Genomic DNA, 24597 nt, shown 5'->3' with positions numbered 1-24597 from the left:
TCCAATTCTACAGATCACGGGACAGCGAAACGAAGGCGAAGGAAGGACGCGCCAACGGTGGTACGACATCTGCCCGTCTTTGGCCCGGCCTGTCACCGCAGGGCAGGGCACTTTGGACGGCGTCTGTTCCTCGTGTCTTTCCCGTCCGGGTATCATTTGCCAAAGAGCTAGCTGCCTGTCATTCAGTCTGTGCGGTCGTTTGGTTTGACTTAAGGTACCTACAGTACCTTAACTTACCTCACTATATGCCTTGCCTTATTGGTAGCATGTGTGTCTTTTTTGTGGCTGTTCACGTTTCCTTCGGGTGCGGGGAAAAGCGGCCGTGAGGATTGGCCCGTCGCACGAGGGAGGGTGAGTGTGGTGTCTGTGGAGGTACGTACCCGACATTGAACACTGAAGGATCCAATGCCTGCACCGACTGAGGTGACTGGAGCTCTCTCCACGTCCCCACTCCACTGTCTTTTCTGCGGGGCTCAATATTTTGGCGACTTCACTAACAGCCAGACCACAACGAACGACACTGGACAGACCACACAAGGCAGACCAGGCTGCCTATCCTACCCTATGGATCCGTACGTACGATGAACGGCGGTACGCATCTTTGCAGCACCACCAACACGAGCACAGCATGAGACATTCAGGATCCAACAGCTCCCAAGGCTCACGGTTCAAGGCAACCAACACCGCCCGTGTGGCATTGGATCTGGCCGAGCTTTTCGTCTCGCTGCAATGTCGCTGCAATGTCGCTGCAGGCTCACGCCCTTGGCCTTGTTCTTGCTTGGCGGCACCATCGCCAATCGTCCCATGTCTTCGGCCACTCGCAGCCCCTTACCGCCAGCCCTCTGCCCCTCTCCCACTTAGGTTTGCGACTCTGACGCTGCTGCCCTTCTCCGCACTTTGCCTCCCGCACCCAATCCCAGTCCCCGGATCATCAATGGATGGCACTTTGGGGGATCAGAGGTGAGGAGATGGGAACTCCTGATTCCCCACGACGCACACTGCCAGTGTTGGCTGTTCCCCGCCATGTTGGACCATCCTTCTCGAACCTCCTCGCCCGACTCCAAGGATTGATCATCACCCTCTCGCTTCCTCCACGCCTGCGTCCATCCACCCTTGACCGATCGTATACCACGGGACGGCCAATCCTCCACACCAACCTGGTCAACCCCATGCGCCAACTTTTGCATTCGGTCCGTCCAATCCATCGCCCAGGGGTTCCTCCTCTGCCGAGACCGTCCAGTCCAATGTCAGTCGACGCCGCATCCCGGTGCGACGGGGGTCGCGTCCTTTCCAGCTTGTGACTCGGAGCTCATTACATGAGACATCTGCACCATCCCGTCTCTGCCTTGTCCTCCCCTGCCCTGCTTCCAGACTGCTACTTTAACTTTCGGACGCGCCCACCTGCGAGCCCTCTAGAAGAAAACCACGAGGGTTCCCTTCATCAACCCAGTCCATCTCATCACACATCCCGCAACCTGTCCTACACAGACTGGTACTCCGACGACAACACAACTGGATATACCTCACACAGACTCGCCACGCGCGGCCGTGAATATGTGGAAGTTTACTAACGTCTACGCCATTTGCGGCTTTGCCGCCATTGGTACGCTCCAACCTCGTTCTCACTTCTGCCAATTCTAACCATGCCCAGGTGGCGGACTCTTCGGCTTCGATATCAGCTCCATGAGCGGTGTTCTCGGGACTCAGGCATACAAGCGATACTTCAATGACCCCAAGGAATATGCCCAGGGTGGTATTACCGCCGCCATGCCCGCCGGCTCCCTCGTCGGCTCCCTCGTCTCCTCCTTCATCGCCGACAAGTACTCCAGAAAGATCGCGCTGCAATTCTCCTGCTTACTCTGGATCCTTGGCGCCATTCTCCAGTGCGCTTCCGTCAACGTCGCCATGCTCTGCGTCGGCCGTGTCATTGCTGGAATGTGCGTCGGTATTGCCTCATCCATCGTGCCTGTATATCAGTCAGAGATCGCTCCCAAGGAGATTCGGTAAGCCATTAAAAACACTGAGAACTTCAGGAGAGTCATGCTAACGATCTCACAGTGGTCGCGTAAGTTCTTGACGAGGTTTTCCCTCTAACCATTGCCATGCTCATACTTCTTTAGGTCGTGAGTTTGCAACAATGGGCCATCACTTGGGGTATCCTTATTCAGTACTTCATCCAATACGGGGCTGCCTCGGGTATTGGAGGAGGCCCCAATGACCCAGATCAGCCAACCGCAGCTTTTCGCATTCCTTGGGGCGTGCAAATGGTGCCTGCCATCATCCTGTTCTTTGGTCTCTTTTTCTGTCCCTACAGTCCTCGTTGGCTCGCCGCTCACGACCGCTGGGACGAGGCGATCAAAGTCCTCGCGAGCCTCCACGGACACGGCGACGTGAACCACCCCAAGGTCCTTGCTCAGTATCAAGAGATTGAGGAGGCTCTCCGCTTCGAGCGCGAGGAAAAGATCAACAGCTTCAAGGCGCTTGTAGCCCCCCGCATGTACAAGCGTGTGCTCTTGGGCATGAGCATTCAGATGTGGTCCCAATTGAGCGGAATGAACATCATGATGTGTAAGTTGACAGTCGATGCTTCGAAGTAGGAAGATGAGAAACTGACATCCAATAGACTACATCGTCTACATCATGCAAGGCGCCAACATGGGTAACCCGCTCATGACCGCCTCCATCCAATACGTCATCAACGTCGCCCTCACCCTACCGGCCATCCTCTTCATGGACAGGATTGGCCGTCGTCCCCTACTCGTTGGCGGAGCTTTCATGATGATGACCTGGTTGTTCATCTCCGGTGCCCTGCAGCAATACTACGGCCAAGCCAACGTTGGCGACCTGGTCACTACCGAGAACGAGTCTGTATCCTGGATCATTGTCGACAACCACTCCGTCTCAGCCGCCGTCGTCTCCTGCTCGTACCTCTTCGTTGCCACGTTCGCCACCACCTGGGGTCCCGTTTCATGGACTTATCCGGCCGAGATTTTCCCCAGCAAGATTCGCGCCAAGGCCGTCTCTCTTGCGACCTCCACTAACTGGTTCTGGAACATGGTTTTGGCGTTCGCCGTGCCACCTCTGTTGTGGAACATTGTAAGTCCACGATAAAAGCTATCCGGAAGACGAATGCTAACCCATCTGCACAGAACTACAAGATGTATTACATCTTCGCCACCTTCAACGCCTGTGCCTTCCTCCACACTGCCTTCTTCGCTCCCGAGACCAAGGTTCGTATGCTTGTTCGCAATTCGATCTACTGGACGCTAACAGCTCAAACAGGGCTTCACCCTCGAGGAGATGGACGACGTCTTCAACTCCGGCCTCCCCGCCTGGAAGACCCACAAGAAGAAGTCCCGCCTCGACGAGCTCGAGAACGAGATCGCCACCGGAAACCTCAAGGTCGCCCGTCCCCACGGCGCCATCGAGACAGAGGACGTCGCTCACGAGACCGAGAAGAAGGGTGCCGGCGCCGTTTAAAGACGCGATTCGTCTACTTGCTATATATAATATCTACGCGGTGAATGTCTAGGAGGATGACGACGATGAAAATACGGGGGGATGAAGGAGGGATGAGGAGGCGGATGGGATCGATGACTTTGGCAAAGATACCACTGTAATGCGCTCAAAGGACGGTCTGGGTTTTGCTTACTTTCACAAGTTTACTAAACATAATATGAAGTTAATGGCACTTCAGCGGCTTGCCGGCCGCAGAGTTATTAACCACTTCGGACTACCACCAATTGGCTCACTCGTCTAGTCACAGGGACCTCTGATGCACCGTCTGCCTAGCAAGGCTGAACGTCCGTTGTACACAATCTGACGCTGTCGACTCAGCGGAGTTCTTGCTTCACACAATGACGATCTCTCATTTGCGGTGGGGGTGCACTACTATGAGATCTCCCAAAACCATCCCTTGGTTGAATCTCAAAGCACAAGATCCGCAATGCTTCCACACGCGCTCAATTTCCATCCGGTAGAACAGGATATAGAGTTGTGATGTGTAAGTAACCAGTATCTCTGGGGCCCTACTTTTGTCTGTGCTGCATGTCTTACATCGTGTTGCATTCTGCTCTGGTGAAGTACACATCACGAAGCTAGATTGACGACATATGGTTGTACATTCCCTGCGCAACAATGCCACCTATTTCTCCGCATGTATCAGTACCCGTCCGCAATCCCATCGGCTTTCTCCCGAGCCCTACGTTCCCCGTCCGCCGCCCACCACCACCGATGCGACTCGTCATGGCCCTCCGCACCATCGTCTTCACAACAATCCCAGGGCTTGGGGCTGAGGATGTAATGGACATTCTTGACTTCCTCGTCCCTCCAGATAACATCATGCACGCCCCGCCACCGCAGCGTCTTCAGCGCGTTATACACATACGGCAACCCGACCCACCGGCCCCGGAACAGCTCCGCAAGCAGGTCCTGGTCGGGAAACACCCACTCCGCAGGCGCGTTCTCGACGCGCGCCGCTATCGCGCCGAAGTGCGCCACGGAGGGGACCACGACGAGGAGGCCGCTGTTGAGCAGGCCGAGCGGGCGCGGGGCGCGGTCCGCGTGGTGCGCCGTGAACGGGCAGCTGGCCGGGACCCAGGTCGGCGGGTAGTGGGGCTTTTTGAGCGGGTTGCAGGTGCACGCGTGGCCGGCGGCGAAGACCTTTATGCCGGCGGTGCTGCTGGCGGCAGCGGGGTTCAGGGGCGGGTGCGTCATCAGCTCGTCCATGTTCCTGCGCACGAGCATGTCGCAGTCGAGGAGGACGACGCGAGCGTACGCGGTGAGGGAGAAGACGGTTAGTTTGGTCCAGGTGTCTTCGAAGCGCGGCTCGCGCGTACAGGCTCTCGTGCCCGCGGGGCGGAGGCGCGGGACCCGGTGGAGGGGGATGCCACGGGCGGCGATGGCGGCGCGGCCCTCCTCGGGGAAGGAGTCTGTGTGCAGGGCGATGAAGGGGTAGACTGTGTTTGAGGAGACGAGGGAATGGTGCAAGGTGAGGAGCCCCGGGAGGTAGCTCATGCTTGTGATGAGACTGGCCCAGACTAAGATGGAGTCCGAGTGGCGAGGCTCACGGCTTGGATTGAGAATCGTACCTCTGTCTGATTGGACAACTCTTTCGACTTGTAACTGTTTCCGCGCTGGTTCCGAGTAATTTCTGACAGCAAAGACGAAGGCACATATGAGCATCGTATGTCGTATATGTATTCAAGCCGTTCGTCCCTTGCTTCGGGAGCCTCACATTGGGCGGAGAAGCACAGATGGACCTTTCGGCCGTTCGTTACGTTAGCTATGCGTCGTGGAACGAACACAGAGCCACTCTCGGCAGCGTAAAGCCGATGAATCGTCTGCGGTCCTGACTCCATCTGTAGCTAGTAGTTCTGCATCGCTGAGACACACTTGAAGTTCCTACTTCCTGTTTCGATGGCACTCGCATAGCCAAGCCCGCGTCTTTCCGCTCGTCCGAATTACACGACATTAGGGCGTCAGATGGCTCGATGATATGAAAGCACTCAATCGTTAAGTGGAGGCTTCTAAATTTCCCTCATGGATGCAACACTGCATCGGGAAGCCATTAGTGTCAAGTTGCAGACGATGACCCACTGTGGTCTTTGCCGGTTGAGGTTTGGGGTTAGGGGAATTCTTTGATGCCATTATCTCCAGGCGAACGACATTAGTGAAACACTTCAGGCCTCGTAAACTCGTTATCCGGATAGACGTTCTCGCCCATGGACATCGTGCCATCCTCATGAACAACCAAGTTGCCCTTTCCAATATCGACGGTACCTTCTTCGCCGTCTTCTTCGCACTCGTTTTGCGGCAAATAGTAGTAAGAATCCAGCTTCCGAATCCCCGGATACCAGTACCGCAACCAAGGCCTCATCTTGCGTTGACTTCCCACCGCGAAGTCTTCAAGCAACGCCGCAAAGTCGCGGTAGGGTATCATCTCGGCAACCCAAGCAGTCCACAGAACGACCCCCCACTCGAGCTTGCGAAAAGCGTCGACGCTGCCGTATACCTCTTCGACGACCCGGCGGAGCATGCCTTTCTCTCCCTCCGGCAGAGGGTCGTAAACCTCGAAGAAGGCTGCCTTGGCCTCGGCGACAAACTTCGGCTCAACCAACAAAACATACCCATCGTGGCTTGTGTCCTGACTTATCCTTACTGAGCGGCGAATCATGGGCCATTCGATGGCAGGATGAAGCCAGTGGTGGTCGGGCAGGAGCTCAAGCTGGATAGGGACAGGCCAGTAGGAGCTATCAGCGAGCCCAACATCGGCGATCGGGCACAAAAGCCGGATCAGCTGTGTCTCGTTCCACCAAATCGGACCCATGCCGTTCGTGGCGCGCAGGAAGGCTTTATACTGCTCCGGCAAAGGGGCCGTGAGCTCAAGCTTTTGTTCTAGGTCCGCGATTTCCGGATGAGACGGGACGGGACGCCGCAGCAGCGTCTCTGGCCTTGTGATCTTGTCCTCGTCCCTCTCCATCGCGCCCGCGTCGGCGGCGATTCTCTCCTCCGAGTTGTGCTCGGGCCAGTACGGCGCGTTTGCCCTCGTGTTTTCGTCGATTGCCCGCACAAGCTCTGCAACGGTGGCGCCCGCGTATGGTCGGGTCGGGCCGGTCTCGAGTCTTTTGGTGAGCATGTCGCAGCCTGTCTGGGTCACTCTGCGGATATGGTCGACATCGAGGTCGAGTTCTTTGACGAGGGTGTTGGTGGTGGCATTGTGCTCGAACCAGTCCCTCTGCCATAGCCGTCTCATGCAGCCGAGCATGGGCAACTGGTCCTGTGCATAATGGTTCTCGGCAATGGCCTTGCCCCACGAGTTGATATAGTTGAGATTGTACTGGTGCGCATCTTCTGGATATTTGATTTCCTTGCTCGAGGTATTTCTCCCTGCATCATTGTCATCATCCAGGAAAAACTCATCAACCACTTCATCTTCATCCTGTTTCTCCTCGTTGTCTTCTGGAATTTGCTCCCCTCCATCATTCTCTTGTCTGGTGTCTCCATGCCTTTGTCGATTTTGCGGAAAAGTGAGCCGCACGGCAAGATCAAGAGTCAGGGCGCGCCCCGTGGACTTGACAACCTGGTTCATCGACCACGGCGCCAGCATCCGCTCCCAGAGCAGCCAAAACTGTCTCAAGCGATGCGGAATTGGCCCATGGGGGTTCGCCCTATTCATACCCTTACTGCCCATTTCAGAAACAAGTTGAAGCGTCTCGTCGTCCTCGCGCCAGGTATGGCCGAACCTGTTGCAGACGCATAGACGCGCATACCGCTCCAGGGCATCCAGAGTGGTTTCTTCCCCATTTGGAATCATATCTGAGTCGCCAGTTTCCAGCGATTCGGGTCCCGGAGACGCCCACGCCGGCCAGGAGCCGGTTTTCTCCCAAGCGAATGCGAACACAGCTCGTGTGAATGGGTCCGGTCTTGTCGGGGGGACACTGACCGCGTACTTTTCTGTATCCCCCTTGGCAAGATAGCACGACTTGTCGTAGTCTTCGGAACGCTTTTCGGGGCCAAGTTCGTAGAGGTCGAACGGCGGGATCCCATGCGAATGGAGGACGTCCAGCAGACGTGTGCCTTCGGCGACCAAGCCCAGTACCGCCGGACTCACGGCTGTCTCGCGAACGCGCTCCACAACGAGGCACAGAAACCGCTCTTGTGCGATCTCAGTTGGGTCGACGAGGTGCCGTGTGAAGTAGTTGATCTTCTCCTCATCGTCAATATCAGTCCTCTCAGACATTTTGAGCCGCGTCAAGACACTAGCAAATGACAAAGGCGAATAGAATGACGTCAGCGGTTTTTTGGTGGACGATTTCCTGAAAAAAGATCCAGTGAATGCTGACCGACGTTCAGCTCGGGCAGCTGTGCGTTTGCGCAGCAGCCATTTGGTTGGCGCGCGCTTTCTTGAAGTTACAGCAAGGCCCGAGTTGAGAGAGACGAACTGCCGAAGCCTTCACTGCAAAGCCAATAGATATGTAAAATTTCGACTGGGTGTCATGACTCAACAGTGCCTTGAGGAATTGATATTCTTGTCCACTGAAACATTATCTTGTTGAAAGAGCTGCCTGTGTTGACGTCTCACAGGAATACATGGTCTCGACCAGCTCCCCCGCAAAGGACGGGAAAGCGGTCAAGTAACGGCTGCCTGGAGCCTTGCAACAGAATAAGAGAAAAAAAGCAACGGCCTTGAGAGAAGCGAAGGTGGGAGCCGATCTTGGCGCCTTTTTAGGAAATGAGCACCACCAAATACAGCTTAGCTACCATCAGCAGCCCCAGTTGCCAAGGGCCCCCGTAAGGCTGATTTTGGAAAGGTTGGCAACATTGACGCCATTCTCGGCCACTTTGGACTCCCGCGCGATGTTATTTCAGGGACTTCACGCTTGCAAAAGCCGCGGTTTATCGCATGGCCGAGCGGGCCTTGTCTGACATGCATTGCCAGCCCGCTCCGTGTTGCTATCATTGGCCACCGGGGCAAAGAGCTTGTTCGCTCTAGTGGAGTTGAAGGATTCAAGACTCTAAATTGTGGCGCAGGGGAGCTGGTTTCCCAATCCCTAATTCGGCGCCGGCATAGCGATCCTCTGCTTTGTGGCTGCCTAGCGCCCGCCAACTCACGGATGCTTCGCTCTCTTATTTGGGTGTCTCGTCCCTTTTCGAGTGAAACCTTTGATCTTTCTGTGTTCCTGGATTGGTACATCAGAGGCATCTGATCTTTTCATATTGCCGGTGCAGTGGTCGTAAATTGCCAATGATCATCGGACGGAGACACACTTGAGTCATCGAGGACACCTCAATAGTGAACGATGGATTCATCGCACGGGAGTTCCCCGGCCCCCAACTACAGCCAACCACACGATAGCGATGGCGCATACGTCGAGAATGGTCTGCATCCCGTCGAGCAGACCGACAAGATCGTCAACACTTCCCACTACGTCTCATACGACCAATACAAGCCGGTGCCTTTATCAGCGGACCAAGGCTATGTAGCTCCGATCGACGCATGTCGGCCCGCGAAGAAGAAGATATGCGGTATCAGCAGTGGTGTTTTCATCTTGCTGTGTCTGCTGGCCTTCTTCATTGCGATTCTGGTCGTGGTCGCCGGTGTGTTCGGCAGCATGCTCGCGAAACAATCCGCCGAGATTCTCGATCTGAAGAGCACATCACCAACAAAGTTTGTTTCACAGCTTACCCATAATACAGCAAGATAAGATGCACTAACATAACGGTACCCAGAACAAGCGACCCCGACGCGAACGGTTCATCGACCGCTACCGCCGCAGCGGCAACAACGACATGGGTCACGGTTACCGATTGGGATTTCATCGGTTGTTATGAGGACGGCGACGAGCGCGTGTTTTCCGGAAACATCAGCGTCATCCAAAACCAAACAAATAAGCTGTGCGCGTTGGCCTGCGATGGCTTTGACTACTTTGGGACTCAGTACGGAGACCAGTGTTACTGCTCGAAGACGCCACCTAAGACAGTTGCTCCGGCATGGAATTGCGATATGCATTGCGCCGGCGCACCAAACTCGGAAATCTGCGGCGGGTACTATTTTCTCAGCGCCTGGAAGAAGAAGAGTTCATGAGACCCCCAAAGCGCATCAGGATGGGCACTTTGAACATGGAGGAAGGCCAGGGGCCATGATCTGTGCCTGATGCGCTTCATCAGCATGGCCTGGAGTTCAGGATGTTTCTTTGTCATTTGGAATACCCATTGGATGAATAAGAATTATCAGAGAAATACAAACATCTCCAAGAGATATAGTTGCTGTGTCACAAGACGCCGTCGGCGATGTTCATAGCGGAGGGAATTGAGCAATGGGGGCGAGAGGTGGGCCGAGGATCTTGATCACAAACAACGGCATCACTTCCAACATCCAGCAATGGATACAAACAACCATGGCCGGTTGGCCCAATGGCAAGGCGTCTGACTACGATTCATCGTGAAATCAGGAGATTCTGGGTTCGACCCCCAGGTTGGTCATATTTTTGATCCTGTTGGCTATTTTTGGTGCGGGAAGAGTTTGTTGCGTGCGGGTCCGACCAAAATGGGTCCCGGGGCCAGAGCATTAGTCCTTAGTCGGTCCTCCGGCCCGGGATAGCTGGCTTTTTACATGTTGCCGAATTGCTTTTCTGCGAAAAGGCGCAAGTTCTCGTTGGAGGCGCTGGGATCTTGGCGCAGGCTTTTCTGACAGGGTTACCCAGATATCTGGTCCGTGGTTTCTTCAGCATAGCAGGCGTATTCCGACGAGAGCAATCTTATTGCACTTACATCCCTCTGGTTCGTAGTGATATGATGCCCCTCGGTCATTCGTAACACGATTGATTTATAAACTTCCCAGATTTCATAAAGCCTCCTTCATGACTTTAATCTCACGGCAATGATCGCCTCAAGCATTGATTACACGCCGAAAAACATGAGATGAACACTTTCAAGAGATCCGGCATCATCGGCTCCGAGGAGCCACATGTTCGGCGTGGTGCAACCCGAAAAAATTTCACCGAAAAGGTACGTACCGAACGACTCCAGCACAACTCCAGGCAGCCGGATTTCACTTCAGCTCAGTCGCCAACAACTCACCCAGGCGAGGAGCCATGTCCTCCACTCCTCCGCCGCCCCCCTCGGCGTCGATCTGTGCGGCCCTCACTCTTATTATCACAACATCACCGACGCCATCTGCCCCTTCGACAGAACTTCTCGGTACCGTCTTTCAGTCTGTTCGCCAACACTGCGAGGACCTCCTGTCTTGTCGCATCATCGTTGTGTTCGATACATACGACCGCATTGGCCCAGTATCCAGACTGAAGAAGGGCGTGGTGACGGAAGAGGGCGCAAAGCAGTATGATGCCTACAAGAAGAATGTCAAGACCCTCGTTCTTGGAGCCTACGGACACTCGTCGGATGAAGAGCTGGCGCAGGAGCAAGGGGAGGCGGAGTACGGATTCGACGGGAGAGCAGCTCTGAACCTCACACCATTCACAGTCAAGAGCACAAAAGATGACAAGGTCGCATTTGTCGAACCCGCAGAGAGACTCGGCTTCGGCCTTGCTGTGCGAACAGCCCTCAGGATCACCACTACGCCGTACGTCTGGGTTCACCAACATGACTGGACGCTGGTGGCAGACATCCCGGTCGCGCCGATGTTGGACGTCATGAAGGCTACTGACGAGGACGAGGAGGCGCCGGTGAAGTACATCTGCCTCGCCTCAGTGCGAATGCTGGAGTACGCCAACTCAGCCCATGCCCATGACTACCCCGCTCTGAGAGCGTTGACGAAGAAGCTCAAGCGGGACTTCACCCACCCGTCACATCAAAATTGCACCGTGCCGCTGACACCAATGTTCTTTTGGCATGATAAGCCACATATCGCATCCACCAAGCATTATCTCTCCCGGGTATTTCCAACGAGACTGGCGATTCCGAAGGGCGCGTTCATCGAAGATGTTATCGGGCAGCGTGCAAGAACACAGATGAAAGAGCAGAGCATGTGGGCCAAATGGGCTTGCTGGCTGTATTACCCCGATGAAGGGAAGCAACTGTGTTTGAAACATTTAGATGGAAGGAGATGGAGAGGTTTGGAGGCCGAGAAGGTTCAGGGAGCGAGGTGGAGAGAAATTAGAGGTGTGAAAGAAGACAAACAAGAATGATTGTCAACAATGGTTTTCCATGATACCCAGTGAGCTCACGGATCGGGTTATCCCGGCTGGATTCTGGCCTGATGGATCCCTGCAGCCTCATTAGCGTCCTAATGAATGAAGGTTGTCTCCCACGTCTCTGTCGAGGAGTTGCGGTCCTGCAACAGTTTGGCAAGTGCCATCGTCCAATCGGGCTACGAAGCTCAGAAAGAAGCTGGCATCGGCATCTTAGCTTTCTTCAATCTATCAATCGAGGTATACTTGGGACAATCGCGGGAAATCGGGCAATCCTGCCCTCAGATTTGAGGTCCAACTAGGCCGTGTGGAAGACTTCGCGGTCAGTGGCGGGCTTCCGCTTGATCTAGCCATTATTTTGACTACAAAAGCCCCCTCAAGAGCGGGCGTGCCAAGACATTTAGGCGGCCAGAATGTGTTGAAACAACCACCCAGCTGGGCACCTATCTAGCCGGGCGCGATGAAAGCCCATTTGTCGGTTCAGAGATCACGAGTTTCCTTAAAGAGACTCTAAAGTGGCGGCAACTTACCTATGCACGCACAGAGAAGCGGGGGAGCCAGTATCCTAAGGTAGTGCAATCCTACTTAATCATGGTGGCAACCTTAACAGTTACAACGCTTATGTCAGGTTCTACGATTTCTGACTACGAGCCCTGGATAGGCCTGGATAGGTCATAATCCATCAAGACCTTCTTAATCGAGCATGGCCTCGCGTCGCTGCGGCTGAGATACTGACAAAAGTACCCAATCCTTCAGCCATCTCACAGAGTTGTATGCCAATCAAGGCTGACTTGCAGTGCTTCAAGTCTTGGATTATCCAATGAAGACTCGCCCTGAAATCTCGGGCAATATAGAACCATACTTCTGGTGCATCGTAAGTCTTGAAGAGGAAGCTCGCGGTGTCGCCTCAGACGGCCAAGCAACGGCTAAGTCTCTGCTTGGTGCCAATATCCAGCAATGGGCAGCAGTTAATTTGACCGTAGGGGAACAAGGGGCCCGTCAGAAACAAACATAAATAATAGCCCGCTCTTGTTGCCATTTCTCCAGATAATCACAACATAACCGGCCACACAAATCACCTCCAAAAAGCAATCGAAATCACCTCGAAGACGGCATCATGAAGTTTTCCATCCTCACGCTCGTGGCAGCTCTCGCCTTCGCCACCGCTGCTCCCGGCGAACTCGTTGCTAGACAGTGCTCTTGCCACAAGGTCGGCAACGAATGGATCTGCAGCGGACGGCTATGCCCAAAGGACTTTGTCCCCGAACCGGCCATGGTCAAGAGAGATGGCGAACTCGTAGCTCGGCAGTGTTCCTGCAAGAAGGTTGGCAATGAATGGATTTGCAGTGGACGACTTTGCCCATGAGGCATCATACAATGTGAGTTTGGCCGCCCTGAAAAAGCGAAGAAATTTGCCGGTCTATTCCTCTAGTACTATGGCTAACCCTTACATTAGAAGACTCTATCAACAGGGCTGCCATGACAGATGGGAACAATAGCAAGCTTTCAATTAGGGTTGGAACTTAAGATTATGCCTCAATTAAATGGCAGCAATTGATTCTAAACTCTTTGAAGCATTTAGCGTGAGATATGGTGCATCTTTAACGATTGAAGTCTATAGTCATACGATAGTATAAGGCAGGCAGCCCTTCTTAAATTAGGCATGATAAAATGGAGCAGCATCAACGCGTGCTCTCATGAGGGCGTTAGGTGAAGTCATATCGCGGGCTACAAATCTGCGGAGCAAGACCTATCTTTGAAATTGTTTCAAGTTTAATCATTTTTCTTATAACGCTAAACACTCGTAAATGAAAGAACCTTTGATGCAAAATCGCTCCCCTTCAGTGGTGCTGGAGGTAACATCGCACAAAGAAGGCTATGTGGCCAAGCTTGCTGCGAGGCTGTGTGCAAACTTTCACAACAGACTTCCGATCTGTTGCTTGGGGTTTAAGCAAATCAGCGGGGCGATACTTACGGAACAGTATAATGTCTGCCGTATTGCCTGTGTACCAAGATACGTATGTTATCAACCACGATGATACTAGTAACGATAATCATACTGACGATAACGACGACTACGACGACGACGATAACAACGCCAGTAGTAATAGCGACGGTAGTAGTAACAACGGCGACGATAGTAGAGCGGTGTAAGGCGTTATATAACCACGGGAAAAGTAGTCGCTCTAGCACAGGAAAAACAGGCGGTCTCCTCCATCTAGAATTGTGGATTACAGGCGGACTGGTGACCTCGTACAGGACTCCGAGAATCACAAGGGCCGCTTAGGAAAGCCAGATGAGCATCTGAAACCCAATGATACAATGATGCTTTTTACCTGAACATGAGCAGTCATCTCGTTCAATAGTTGAACGAGGAATTGTTTTGTCTCAGATAAGACTCGCCTCAATGACACCATCGCACCAACACATGAACCCTGCATCGGCGGAAAACTGTCCACGCTGCGCGGGTTCATCCGACCGGCCAAAGCGGACGTCACAACCACCGGTCACCGACGCCAGACCCCCACGGTTCTGCCACGGCAAGGATGCCGGAATCCACAATCTGGACCTGCAGTAGTGGAACTGGGTTATGTGAGGTGAAAGCGATTGCCGAATCGGCACTTGGGCGGACTCGCGTGGCGGGGCGCCCCAAGTCTATGACGGCGTTCTCGTTTCACCGCACCGGTGTTTTGGCGGTCGGTCCAGCTAGTCGGCGCGGACAATTGGCAACTTTAAGTTGTCCGAAGATTTGCAGTTGTCCGGAGCTTGGCCACGGAGATACGACACCGTCAGCGTCATGAAAATGAGATGACTGTGGTAATAAATCTTTACAAAAGTGATGAGAATCTCACTGTTGATAAAGGCGCAGGAGACGACTGCTTAAGTTTGCACTAGTATTGACCGACAAATAACGCACATAAAGCTTCAACATGGCATCGGACACAAATTCTTCCAAAAGAACCCTGGCCATTTTCGGCGCAACCGGCCGCACGGGCAGCGAATCCCTGAAGGCCCTCCTCGCGAACCCCTCCAACCCGTTCGACCTCAAAGTCTATGTGCGCTCCAAGGATAAGCTGGTTTCCATGTTTCCTTCCTTCAAGACGGAGCACAGCGTAAAAATAGTCGAAGGCCAAGTCACCGACGTCTCTCGCGTGAAGGGATTTCTAGACGGCGCCGACACGATCATTTGCGCTCTCGGCGAGAATGAAAACAGGCCTGGCATCCGCGTGCTCACCGATGCGTCGCGCACTATCGTCACCGCACTCAAGCAGCTGAAGGACGGGTCTGGTTCATCAGCATGGAAGAAGCCGCGCGTGTTGCTGCTATCGTCAGCGACGTGGAACGAGCGCTTCGAGGCGCAACAGCCGGCGTTGATCAGCTGGCTCGTCAAGAACGCGTTCTACTACCCCTACCAGGATCTTCTCAACGCGCACAGGACGTTCAAAGAGGCAGAGAAGGAAGACGCACTGTCATTGTTGTTGGTACAACCGCCAGCCATCATCGAAGAGGACGGAAGTGGGCATCAGATCGGCGTCGAGTCGATCGGCATGGCAGTCTCGTATGCCGACCTTGGCGCGGGCTTTGCGGAGCTGGCCACCGAAGACCGGTACCGAGAACTCAAGGCAATCGGGGTATGGTCGGAAATGTCAAAAGAGGGATTTCGCAGGTACGGTCCAGAGGTCTTGTCACGTATGGTGGTAGGATTGCTTGCGAGCTTTTTGCCTGGATTCTTATTCATCAAAGCGCTGTTCAACAAGGTGTTTGGCTAGGGAAATATGCGGACAAGTGAGTTTAAATCAGCCTGTCACTGGCTTTCGTTTCCATTTTCGATGCTATTGTTATGTACATATGCTCTAGTGTATAAGACATGAAACGACCATTTTTGTTACTGGATATACCTAGGTACGTCTAGACACGCTGCACAGCCAGAGCTCCCTTGAAGATTGAGTGAACAAGACTCGGCTTCGGCCCGGTGCGCCGCGATGTACTAAGGGAGAGGGCATCATTGTTGCGCAGAGCGTCAGCTCGCTCATGCTCGGGTAGATCTAGGCTTTCGAGTTCACGGATCTTCCATACGCGGAGAGACCAGACTTTGCTAGAGTTAGCAATGAAAGCCTACCTAATGCTCAGAGTGGTTTACAACTTACGTGAGATAAAGGCGGCAATGTACATGAAACCAACAAAGATCTCGACCCCGAGGTAAGCATCGACGCCTGAGCCCTTGATGGTAAGAGCGATAGGCTCTGCAAAGGTGGCTGGGAGGACAAGAATCATCCAAAAGATGGACAGTGCTGAGAACCAAAATGTCAGTTTTGCTAGCCGCAGAAGATGTCATGCGTTGGCTGCTTACCGGAAGGCAGGAGCTGTATTCCCACCACTTCGGCACCGACAGGGGTGACCGTCGCCCAGATGCATCCAGCGAAGGCACCGAAGAGTGCGTAAACGATGGTGCCTGCGAAATACCTCCCGGCGAAGATCCAGACGAACAGAGTCGCTAGCCCGGCGACAAGGGTGCCCAAGCCAGCAACGTTGATGCGCCCGACGCGATCGCTAATGAGGCCGATGACGGGGCGACCGATGCCTTGTGACACTGCTTTGCGTTAGTATCATTGCCGGGATGTTGTACTCATACTTGACTTACGTTGGAACATGGCCGAGGCGATCGATCCTTGGCTCGCAGTAAACCCGACCGTCTCAGCGAAGTCGGCCAAAGAAAAGACGACAATGACGTATGCGAAAAGGGAGAAGAAACCCCAAGACATGAAGAGCCAGAACTCAGTCCTCTTAAACAGGTCTTTGTGGAATGCGGCATGGACACTTCCGAGAGCCTTGTTGCGGTCCCGCATCAGAACGCAGCATATGCCATTGACAACAAAAGACAGAATGGCGAGGATGCGGAACGCCCATGGCAGACCGATGTTGTGGATCATGGCAGTTGACGACAGGGAGTAAATCAACCCGCCGAGGCCCGAGCCGGCACTACCGATAGCTGACGCGAATGAACGGCGAACGATGAACCATTGTGGGATGACGCCGACGGTCGCATTGAAGGTGAATCCCATACCGACGCCGAAGCCGATGCCTTGCGACAACAGGAGATGCCATATTTGCGTCGTGAAGGATGCGCCGATGAGGGCGGCGCTGAGGTCAAGTCAGAGTTGGTGAAGGATAGTGAGGATACAGAGCACTTACGATTGAACTGTAACACCGATCGCGACCGTCGGTCTCGTTCCGATTCGTGGGATGAACCAGGTCACAATGGGGGCGACGAGAAGGGCTGTGGGCCGGATGTCAGTAAGCGGCTCGGCGCGGACGCGGGGTCGGTGTGAGATTCGACTCACCGACGGAGAAGGACAGGCCGCCGACGAAGGCCAGAGTGATCGGGCTGGCGCCAGGGAAGGCCCCCGAATTGAGATAATAGGCGAGGAAGACCGCATATGACTGTGGCTTGTTAGCTATATGAGAGTCGCGTCATCTGGCGGGCGCCAAACTGACTGAGTTCAGACCCCAAGTGTGTGCATTGATGAGAAAGACGCAGGCGACTACGACCCTATTTTTATGTCAGCGTCATTCATTCAGAGAGCGCTGCGGTGTTGAGACTTACCATCCATAGCCGCCTTCTTTGAATTCTACCTCTTCGCTTGTGCGCGGGCTGCTGGTCTGGCTCGGCGAAGTGTCATTTCGCTTCTCACTCTCCGCTGCCCTGGAAACGCTGTCAGGCATCTGCACCACGCCGCCGTGGTCGTTGTCCTGATTACTTGGGGGTTCAGATCGAGAAGGCATACCGGGCAGCGACAAACAACCAGACCGCTCGTTGTCAAAACGCTCTCTTCTCTCTAGCAGAGGAAATGCGACGGGCAAGTTGTGGGAGGCGGACAGCAGGGCCGCGTCGATTGACTCAGGACGTCAGGGTGTTGGTGACAAAGCAAAATGGACTGAGAATTCGGCACGAGGTCGGACTCGGCAAGCCGTATACAGTAGTTGAGTAACCGTATACAGTAGGCATTCGCGGGGGATCAATTTTGACGAAGCGAGTTTTCGACGCCAGTTCCCGACCCGAGGCGCGTTTTGGATTTTTTGTTTGCGCCGGGAATAGTGTGGAGACAACTCGGCGCGGTGTCTAGAGAAAAAGGCGAGATTGACGGTGATGGGGGATGCGACTGTGGGCTAGACCGGATACAGATGCCGCGGATCGATGTGTAATGGATTCTTCTCATTGGTCTTGTCGAGTTTCCCCTTCATGCTGGGCAACCTGGACGGCTCCGGTGGTCTGGACCGGAGGGTTTCTGCTTTTATCCGTCAAGCACCCCTGAACAAACACGCGGAACACGCCCTGCGGATGTCATATGACGAGCCCTCTTCGTTCTATGGCCGCATTTATCCAGCATTTGCAGGACATCATATGCTACCATTCTGCGGATTGTTTGCGCAACGCCAAGCGGCTCTGTGCTGTTAGCTTCGGAGACCAACGCCGAATAGACGCGACTTCGCGACTGTGACGGTAATTTCCCTGTCTTTCCGGCCGGTTTCGGCGGCTATGGACCGGAGGCGGCCCGGTTCCTGGTCTGTGCTATCATAGACTCTGAAGAAACTCGGGGCATTTTCCGCTTCGGCGATAAGATACACTTCGGACATAGCGTGGTCGCTCTATGTTCCCATTACTTTTGCGGTAGGAGAGACTGAATGAGTAATGAGTAAGGAGTGAGAGTTTCTCAAGACTTGGTATTTTCTATCTTTTGAAAGTTCGGAAGAGAAAGCCAGCCAGTACGGGATAGGTTGAGTCTTCGAGAGGCCTGTCTTGCTCGCCAATGCAAGCCTGCGTGTGTTCCAATGAGCGTCTGTAAGCATGTTCCTAGATCAACGGAGAGTAGTTCCAAGAAAAGCAACTCCCGAATAAAACCCAATGACATCGAATCAATATCTTTGTCCATCAATGTAAATATTCGAGGACAACACTGTCGAGCCTAGCCACGCTGGCGACCCTCCCGTAGAGAAATTCAAAAGTGACTTGGACGTGGTTATTCTGAGGGGTGTAGTCCACGGTGACTTCCTTCCAAACTCCCCATCCAGGGGCGTCCCGTGCATCGATTGTCCTCTTGGGCTGTCCATCGATCATGACCCCGATAAAGCCAGCGTCCATATTGTCGAACCAGACCCAGAAGCTCAGTCTGCAAGGGACGTTTCTCTGCACGGAAACCCGCGGGCTTTTGATCCTGGTACTGGTGACGGGTTCTTGGAGAGGCCTGTCTGCTAGTAGCTTCGATTCAAATGAAGTTGTTCCAGAGTGGGCCGACGCTGAGGTGAGACCAGCCTTTACATTTGGGTCAAGAACCTCGATCGTCCACGGGGCAATGCCGCACTCAAAGTCGCCGTTGGTCAACAGACCGCCGTAGGCCGTACAGGGAGTCGACGTCGGCGTCGGAACGGGACATGTGGGGCCGCATGCACAGGCAGAGATGTAACGAGCGGGGGCCGTGCCGCAAGCTGACGTCGCGCGAGTCGGGAAGTTGGTGGCAGTGATTCCGTTGGCTGTTATTGTGGCACAGAATGCCGAGGCAGAAGAAACTGCTGTCGGAGATGGACAAGGGAACAAAGCTCGATAGCAACTTCAAATGAGAAACTTTATCAGTAATCAATCGAATAACCGGACATTTCACTTACTTGTCGGCATTGCACTTGGCCAATGTGGTCGCAGCTCTGCAACCCAAAGTGAGGACGCTCAGAGCGATGGACACAGATCGTGAGACGTACATGGCAGCCCCAAAAAGGTTGACAGTTGACTAATTTATTGAGGACAAGGATAAGCTATAGTTAAGCACATGAGAAAAATGAAGATAAATATCTTCGTTTATATACTTTGATGCCTCTCCGGTGATTCAAGTTCGCCTTGGGCAAGTTGGTTCCAATTGCCTGGTATATCTAACCGATGGAACCTCAAAAGTAAGATGGCGACTGATCTCTCCGAACACGAGTTCAGCTCTCAGTAAGGGGTGTGCCTCAGTCGGGTGGCTGCATCTCAGCCGTTGTTACCTGGCGAATAGGAAACAAGACTTCGGCAGTAGTTTGAAGCCACTCTGTTGCACGCGATCCGGGGCGAGTCGGAGTGTGTAGGGGTGAGAAATCATCGTCTGGTTCTTACTTTACTTGTATGTCGCAGGAAGAAAGGGACTGTTCTGATCAGAGACACATGAGCAGTTGGTCATCGTGGCGTTCATGTCCTTCCCGGAACCGATGGTCGAAAGCACGACAGAACATTGCCACCGAAGTTACGTGAGACTCAGTGAACGATGAACAAACCAAGAATTATGGATTGTACCTAGCATTCATGATGCAAAGTCTTTCACACATTTTTGCCAATTGTGAGCTACCCGTACACAGGTCAGCCAGGTTTGTATGAAGTCAAAACTCAGCTGCACCTTTTGGTCCTAACATCCAACCCATCAAGTGGATTCTGGAAAAATCTCAGAAAAAGTACAAAAGCCACGACCCGTCTGGTTTTCCCCAACAGCGAACGTCCCTTCAGAAGCTGGATCTTATCAAGGATGACATTGCCAGCAGCCACTGGTTCGGTTCTCTTCACTGGGGATGCATACGATGCTGGGATTTCTCGCAAGATTATCACTTATGAGAAGCATATCTGTGGCCAAGTGAGAGGAATGAAACGCTCCGGCCTCACCGGAAAGGAGAGGAAGTCGTGAGTTATCTGGCTCCTTCTGTCGCCATGTTTCGAGGAATCGTGGGTGGTTCCACTCCCCAGAACAAATCACTGAAGGACCGAGGTTGGCAACTTGCTTTTGGCTGCACGAAGTGCTTCCAATGAAAGGCCATCAAATATCTTGAGCTTCCAGCCAGAAAACGGTGATGAAAAATAGGCCTTGAGAGCGGCTCCCCTTGAGGGTTTGCGTTAGACTCCAGACCATGATTCTGAGTTTTTGAGGATTGCTTGGACTGTCGACCGACCTTCAGGAATCAAAGAAATTGCCAACGGCATGAGCAATCATAACGCATGCGTGGCCAAGGTAAGCATTTCCATAGCTGCAGACCTTGTGAAGCCATCTCCGCGTGAGTTTCGTGGAGACACCATTGACCTAGATACAACTATGAGATGCAGATGCATGGCATAGAAGCCGTCTGTAAATGCTTTTTTGCGGAAGCGAGTCATCGTAAGTACAGGAATATGACCCTTGTTAACAAACGCTACTTCGCCGATCCTGCGACACGGGACCACACCGCCTCTCACCGAATCAGCTTCCAGCACACCATGCGGTTTCATCACACTGCATACGCACCGAACAAACAACCGGTTGGGGTCCATCCATCATCAACAAGCAAGTGGACCAAGCATGCGTCGCTTGCTAGACGCAGTTCGAGGTGGGAAGAAGCGGCGCAGCGACCAGGAAATCGACTATTCGGAGCTGCCACCACCACCTCTTCCTCTTCTTCCTGCTCAGCGGCCCCGGCCCATCACGCCTCCTGCGACCGCTACCGCCGCTACTGCAGATACCGTCGTCGCCGCGCTCGGCACTTTCGCCCTCCTGTCGCCGGAGCTACGCCGGCGCGTGCTCGTGGCCGCCTTTGGCGAGCATACACTACACCTAGACTTGCGGCCGGCCCCGCGCGGGCAACAGCCGAGCCCCCCGACGGCCCCCGGAGCCGCGCACGAGCACGGCCGCGGGGCCGCGCCCCTCAGCTGGTCCCGCATTGTCGTGCCCCCAGCCGTCGCGGGCGAGACGCCGGCAACGACCGCCTCGTCGTTGTCTGAGGGCTACAAAACCAGGAAGAAGACGGGGCCGGAGTGGGAGTGGGAGTGGCGCTGGTACGGCTGTGTGTGTCACCGTGTGATCCCCCGCTGGTCGCCCGTGGACCGCCTCATTAGAGCCTGCGGCCGCGATCCATACGTCTGGCCGCACCGTGACGGCTGCCTCGAGGGTGACGCCATGTTGTGCGAGCTGTGGCCGCGAGGGCCCGCCGTAGACGGCATGGCGTTCCCAGAAAGGGGCACCTGCGACTGCGCGGTCGGTGCCTTGGGCTGGCTGCGCGCATGCCGGCAGGCCTACGTCGAGGGCGTCGAGGTGCTCTACGCGACCACCACGTTCTTCATCCAAAGCCGGGACCTGCTGGAGGCGCTGCTCTGCCCCCCGAACGACGGCCGACGCCTGTTCCTCCCGCACCGCCTGGCCCAGATACGGTCGCTTGAGCTGCGGTGCGAGTTCCTGCTCTTTGGGGACTTCACTCTGCCGTTCATTGCGCGTGCCAGCGACAAGGAAAGAATGCGGCTGCTCCCGGACCTAGCCGACCTGGCGGTCCCTTTCCCGAACCTGCGATCTCTCGTCGTCACCTTTCCAAACATTCTCGACAATCAACGGCACGCGGATCCGGACGCTCGCCTGCCCGAGATCGACCGCTTGCTGCTACGGCCGCTTGCCCTCGCGTTTGCGCACCTCGCGCCGCAGCAAGAAAAGCACATTGTGGTGGAGCTGCCGTCGAACGTGTTTCGCGACATCAGAGGCATCGGCCACAGAAAAGGCCTCGGCCTCGAACAGGAGCAGCGAGGAGACGAGTGGGGCGATGGTAGGGGCCTTTGGCTAAGGTATGCCATCGATGGCTCGCTTTACTACTATATCAAGGAAGGACAGGAGAGTGAAATCTATCGGCCGTGAGTTCGGGTCATTAAAGTAGACCCTGCAGCGTGGGCTTCGGCACGGCGAAATCGGGCGGGTCCGTCGACGTGGTGTACGCCTACATGTTCTACGTAACCATTCTCAACAGAAAGGCAGTACAGGTACCAGAGCGGTTGTTTCTACCTAATTTAGTACCCTGGATAACAACACTTATGCGAAAATTCAGCGATTCGTCAATCAAAAACACTGAATACGATTATGCTGTCATTGAGCACCTGTCGGCTTCTGTGGTGCTCATCTCGTGATACCCCCCTGGTGCAACTGTTACCTACATCTAGAATGTTTCTCCCGACGCCCGGTACATGCTGCCATCCGCTCCTTTCTTAGTGCCATCTTCGTATTGTTTTCCGCGTAAAGATGTTGCAACTGGCGATCCAACCCCAAACTTGATTCCGGGGATGCGGGGTATGACCCCTGCCCGCATCAGAGGTCCAGTCTGATTGCGTTAGACCAATGGTAAGATGTAGGACACCGGGATTTCCATAACCAATTCTTCGATCACCTTCAAATTCATTGACAGGTGCTTTCGATTACCCCTTATGTCTATTCTCTCTGTTCAGGCATTTGAAGCGCTTGTCGTACGAGCTGTCAGGATGGGACATATAAATTACTCCTATCACAACGATAGTTGTAGATTTCAAGGCAGCAGCCAGGATTCATTGTCAATATAGACAACATGAAGATGGCTCGTTTTCAGCTCTTTTACCTCGCACTCATCCCACTCATCTCTGGATATGCTCGATCTCAAGAGATTACCGCCAATGACTTGACAAAGTTGCCTCAGTTTCCCCACAAGCCGAGGACGTTCATTCTGACGGATATCCTCAATGAGCCCGACGACCAAATGTCAATGGTACGCTATCTGACATACTCAAATGAGTTCGATACCAAGGGACTTGTTGCTACAACCTCCATCAGCTTGCCAAACGAAACGCACCCAGAGGCTATCGAGCTTATTATAAGAGCCTATGGTGAAGTTGTTCACAATCTGAACAAGCATGTGCACCCCAACGAAACGTTCAGTCCTGCCGAAGATCTTTTGAAACTCGTGAGATCAGGCCCAGTGGTAAGTGACTTTCTCCCTTCCTGGTGGCTATGAATGGCTTCTGATCAATCATTTTCCCCAGGTTTACGGGCGACAAGCTCTCAACGAGTCGCTAAGCGACGGTGCCAAATTGCTGGTCGAAACGCTTGAGGCGGGTTCAGATCCGTTATTCGTCTCCATTTGGGGCGGAGCCAACACCCTGGCGCAGGCGCTGCAGTTCATCAGCACAGAGTGAACCCCCAATGAAGCGGCCGAGCTTCGGTCTAGGCTCCGCGTCTACTCAATCTCGGATCAGGACGATGCTGGGCCGTGGATCCGGGTCAAATGGCCAGATATAACTTATATCGTCAATGTTCACGGCTTCAGAGAATACGAATCGTCCACGTGGGCCGGCATAGGCAGCGCAGACAACGGTGCTGCTAACGTGACGAAAGTACAAGACGATTGGCTGACGCCGAATATCCGGATCGGTCCTCTGGGTGAGGTGTATCCCAAGGTTCTCTATGGAATGGAGGGAGACTCGCCCAGCTTCATGCGGCTTATCCAAAACGGCCTTAATAGTGCTAGGCATCCGGACTGGGGTAGCTGGGGTGGCCGGTACACCCGAGTTACGGAGGCCGAAGACATCAACGAATACGGAACATCCATGGACACGGCCGTTTCTGTGACAGGCGTGGATCACCAGAGCCAGTATGCCACTGTTTGGCGATGGCGCGACGCCTACCAAGACGACTTTGCGGCACGAATGCAGTGGAGCGTTACGGACAAATTCGAAGACGCAACTCATCCACCCAATATCAATATCAACGGCTCCATTAGTCTCGATGCCATGGAGATAATTGTCCCGTACAAAGGTTCTGTTGTGCTGGATGCCAGCAAGACCTACGATTCTGATCACCCAGAAGACTCGACTCACCTCGAGTTCGAAAGGTATGCTTACACCACAGCCTCTATTGCTTGGGCCAGTGCATATCTCGAGGGACTCATTGAGATACGTCCGCTTTCACCGCCAACCGGTACAGATGGGTATCTTGAGGTTAATAATGCGGGATTCAGGAACGTCACGATTGGTCCGAGGGTCCAGATCGTGAACAATGTGCCGGGCATCTCGCAACTTGAGGGAAGATCTTGGCATGTTGTACTCCAGGTGAACAACAACAAGGGTCAGCATCCGGTCCGTAGGTACAAGCGAATCTTAATTAAGGATTTTGAGGGGTAA

General features: G+C 53.9%; 9 protein-coding genes and 1 non-coding gene across 10 annotated transcripts; 7 read left to right on the top strand and 3 right to left on the bottom strand.

Moving 5' to 3' along the window:
* Nucleotides 1-1554: 1554 nt before the first annotated feature.
* MFS1 (MFS sugar transporter) lies at nucleotides 1555-3480 on the top strand (the record flags this gene model as incomplete). Its single annotated transcript, XM_053180584.1, has 7 exons — nucleotides 1555-1603; nucleotides 1652-2003; nucleotides 2059-2065; nucleotides 2121-2568; nucleotides 2624-3096; nucleotides 3150-3230; nucleotides 3283-3480. The coding sequence occupies 7 exons, from the start codon at nucleotides 1555-1557 to the stop codon at nucleotides 3478-3480; spliced, it is 1608 nt and encodes a 535-aa protein (XP_053035425.1).
* Nucleotides 3481-4161: 681 nt separating this feature from the next.
* Nucleotides 4162-5016, bottom strand: COL26b_007801 (uncharacterized protein; the record flags this gene model as incomplete). The annotated part of the gene is made up of 1 exon (XM_053180583.1): nucleotides 4162-5016. The coding sequence occupies one exon, from the start codon at nucleotides 5014-5016 to the stop codon at nucleotides 4162-4164; it is 855 nt and encodes a 284-aa protein (XP_053035424.1).
* Nucleotides 5017-5668: 652 nt separating this feature from the next.
* On the bottom strand, nucleotides 5669-7741 carry COL26b_007800 (uncharacterized protein; the record flags this gene model as incomplete). Its single annotated transcript, XM_053180582.1, has 1 exon — nucleotides 5669-7741. One exon carries the CDS (start codon nucleotides 7739-7741, stop codon nucleotides 5669-5671), a length of 2073 nt encoding a protein of 690 aa, XP_053035423.1.
* A 1060-nt stretch (nucleotides 7742-8801) lies between these two features.
* Nucleotides 8802-9586, top strand: COL26b_007799 (uncharacterized protein; the record flags this gene model as incomplete). The annotated part of the gene is made up of 2 exons (XM_053180581.1): nucleotides 8802-9169; nucleotides 9232-9586. 2 exons carry the CDS (start codon nucleotides 8802-8804, stop codon nucleotides 9584-9586), a joined length of 723 nt encoding a protein of 240 aa, XP_053035422.1.
* A 315-nt stretch (nucleotides 9587-9901) lies between these two features.
* COL26b_007798 lies at nucleotides 9902-9984 on the top strand. The gene has a single exon. It is a non-coding gene; the product is annotated as a tRNA-Arg (tRNA).
* Nucleotides 9985-10595: 611 nt separating this feature from the next.
* On the top strand, nucleotides 10596-11648 carry COL26b_007797 (uncharacterized protein; the record flags this gene model as incomplete). Its single annotated transcript, XM_053180580.1, has 1 exon — nucleotides 10596-11648. One exon carries the CDS (start codon nucleotides 10596-10598, stop codon nucleotides 11646-11648), a length of 1053 nt encoding a protein of 350 aa, XP_053035421.1.
* Nucleotides 11649-14581: 2933 nt separating this feature from the next.
* COL26b_007796 (uncharacterized protein) lies at nucleotides 14582-15421 on the top strand (the record flags this gene model as incomplete). The annotated part of the gene is made up of 1 exon (XM_053180579.1): nucleotides 14582-15421. One exon carries the CDS (start codon nucleotides 14582-14584, stop codon nucleotides 15419-15421), a length of 840 nt encoding a protein of 279 aa, XP_053035420.1.
* Nucleotides 15422-15560: 139 nt separating this feature from the next.
* Nucleotides 15561-17435, bottom strand: COL26b_007795 (uncharacterized protein; the record flags this gene model as incomplete). The annotated part of the gene is made up of 8 exons (XM_053180578.1): nucleotides 15561-15742; nucleotides 15800-15907; nucleotides 16003-16242; nucleotides 16294-16793; nucleotides 16845-16929; nucleotides 16994-17093; nucleotides 17148-17202; nucleotides 17257-17435. 8 exons carry the CDS (start codon nucleotides 17433-17435, stop codon nucleotides 15561-15563), a joined length of 1449 nt encoding a protein of 482 aa, XP_053035419.1.
* A 3560-nt stretch (nucleotides 17436-20995) lies between these two features.
* On the top strand, nucleotides 20996-22312 carry COL26b_007794 (uncharacterized protein; the record flags this gene model as incomplete). The annotated part of the gene is made up of 1 exon (XM_053180577.1): nucleotides 20996-22312. The coding sequence occupies one exon, from the start codon at nucleotides 20996-20998 to the stop codon at nucleotides 22310-22312; it is 1317 nt and encodes a 438-aa protein (XP_053035418.1).
* Nucleotides 22313-23009: 697 nt separating this feature from the next.
* Nucleotides 23010-24597, top strand: COL26b_007793 (uncharacterized protein; the record flags this gene model as incomplete). Its single annotated transcript, XM_053180576.1, has 3 exons — nucleotides 23010-23399; nucleotides 23461-23609; nucleotides 23646-24597. The coding sequence occupies 3 exons, from the start codon at nucleotides 23010-23012 to the stop codon at nucleotides 24595-24597; spliced, it is 1491 nt and encodes a 496-aa protein (XP_053035417.1).

This window comes from Colletotrichum chrysophilum, assembly GCF_026319265.1.
Source record: "Colletotrichum chrysophilum strain AFK26 chromosome Unknown scaffold_65, whole genome shotgun sequence".
Classification (NCBI taxonomy): Eukaryota; Fungi; Ascomycota; class Sordariomycetes; order Glomerellales; family Glomerellaceae; genus Colletotrichum; species Colletotrichum chrysophilum.
This window is presented reverse-complemented; position numbering and strand designations above follow the sequence as displayed.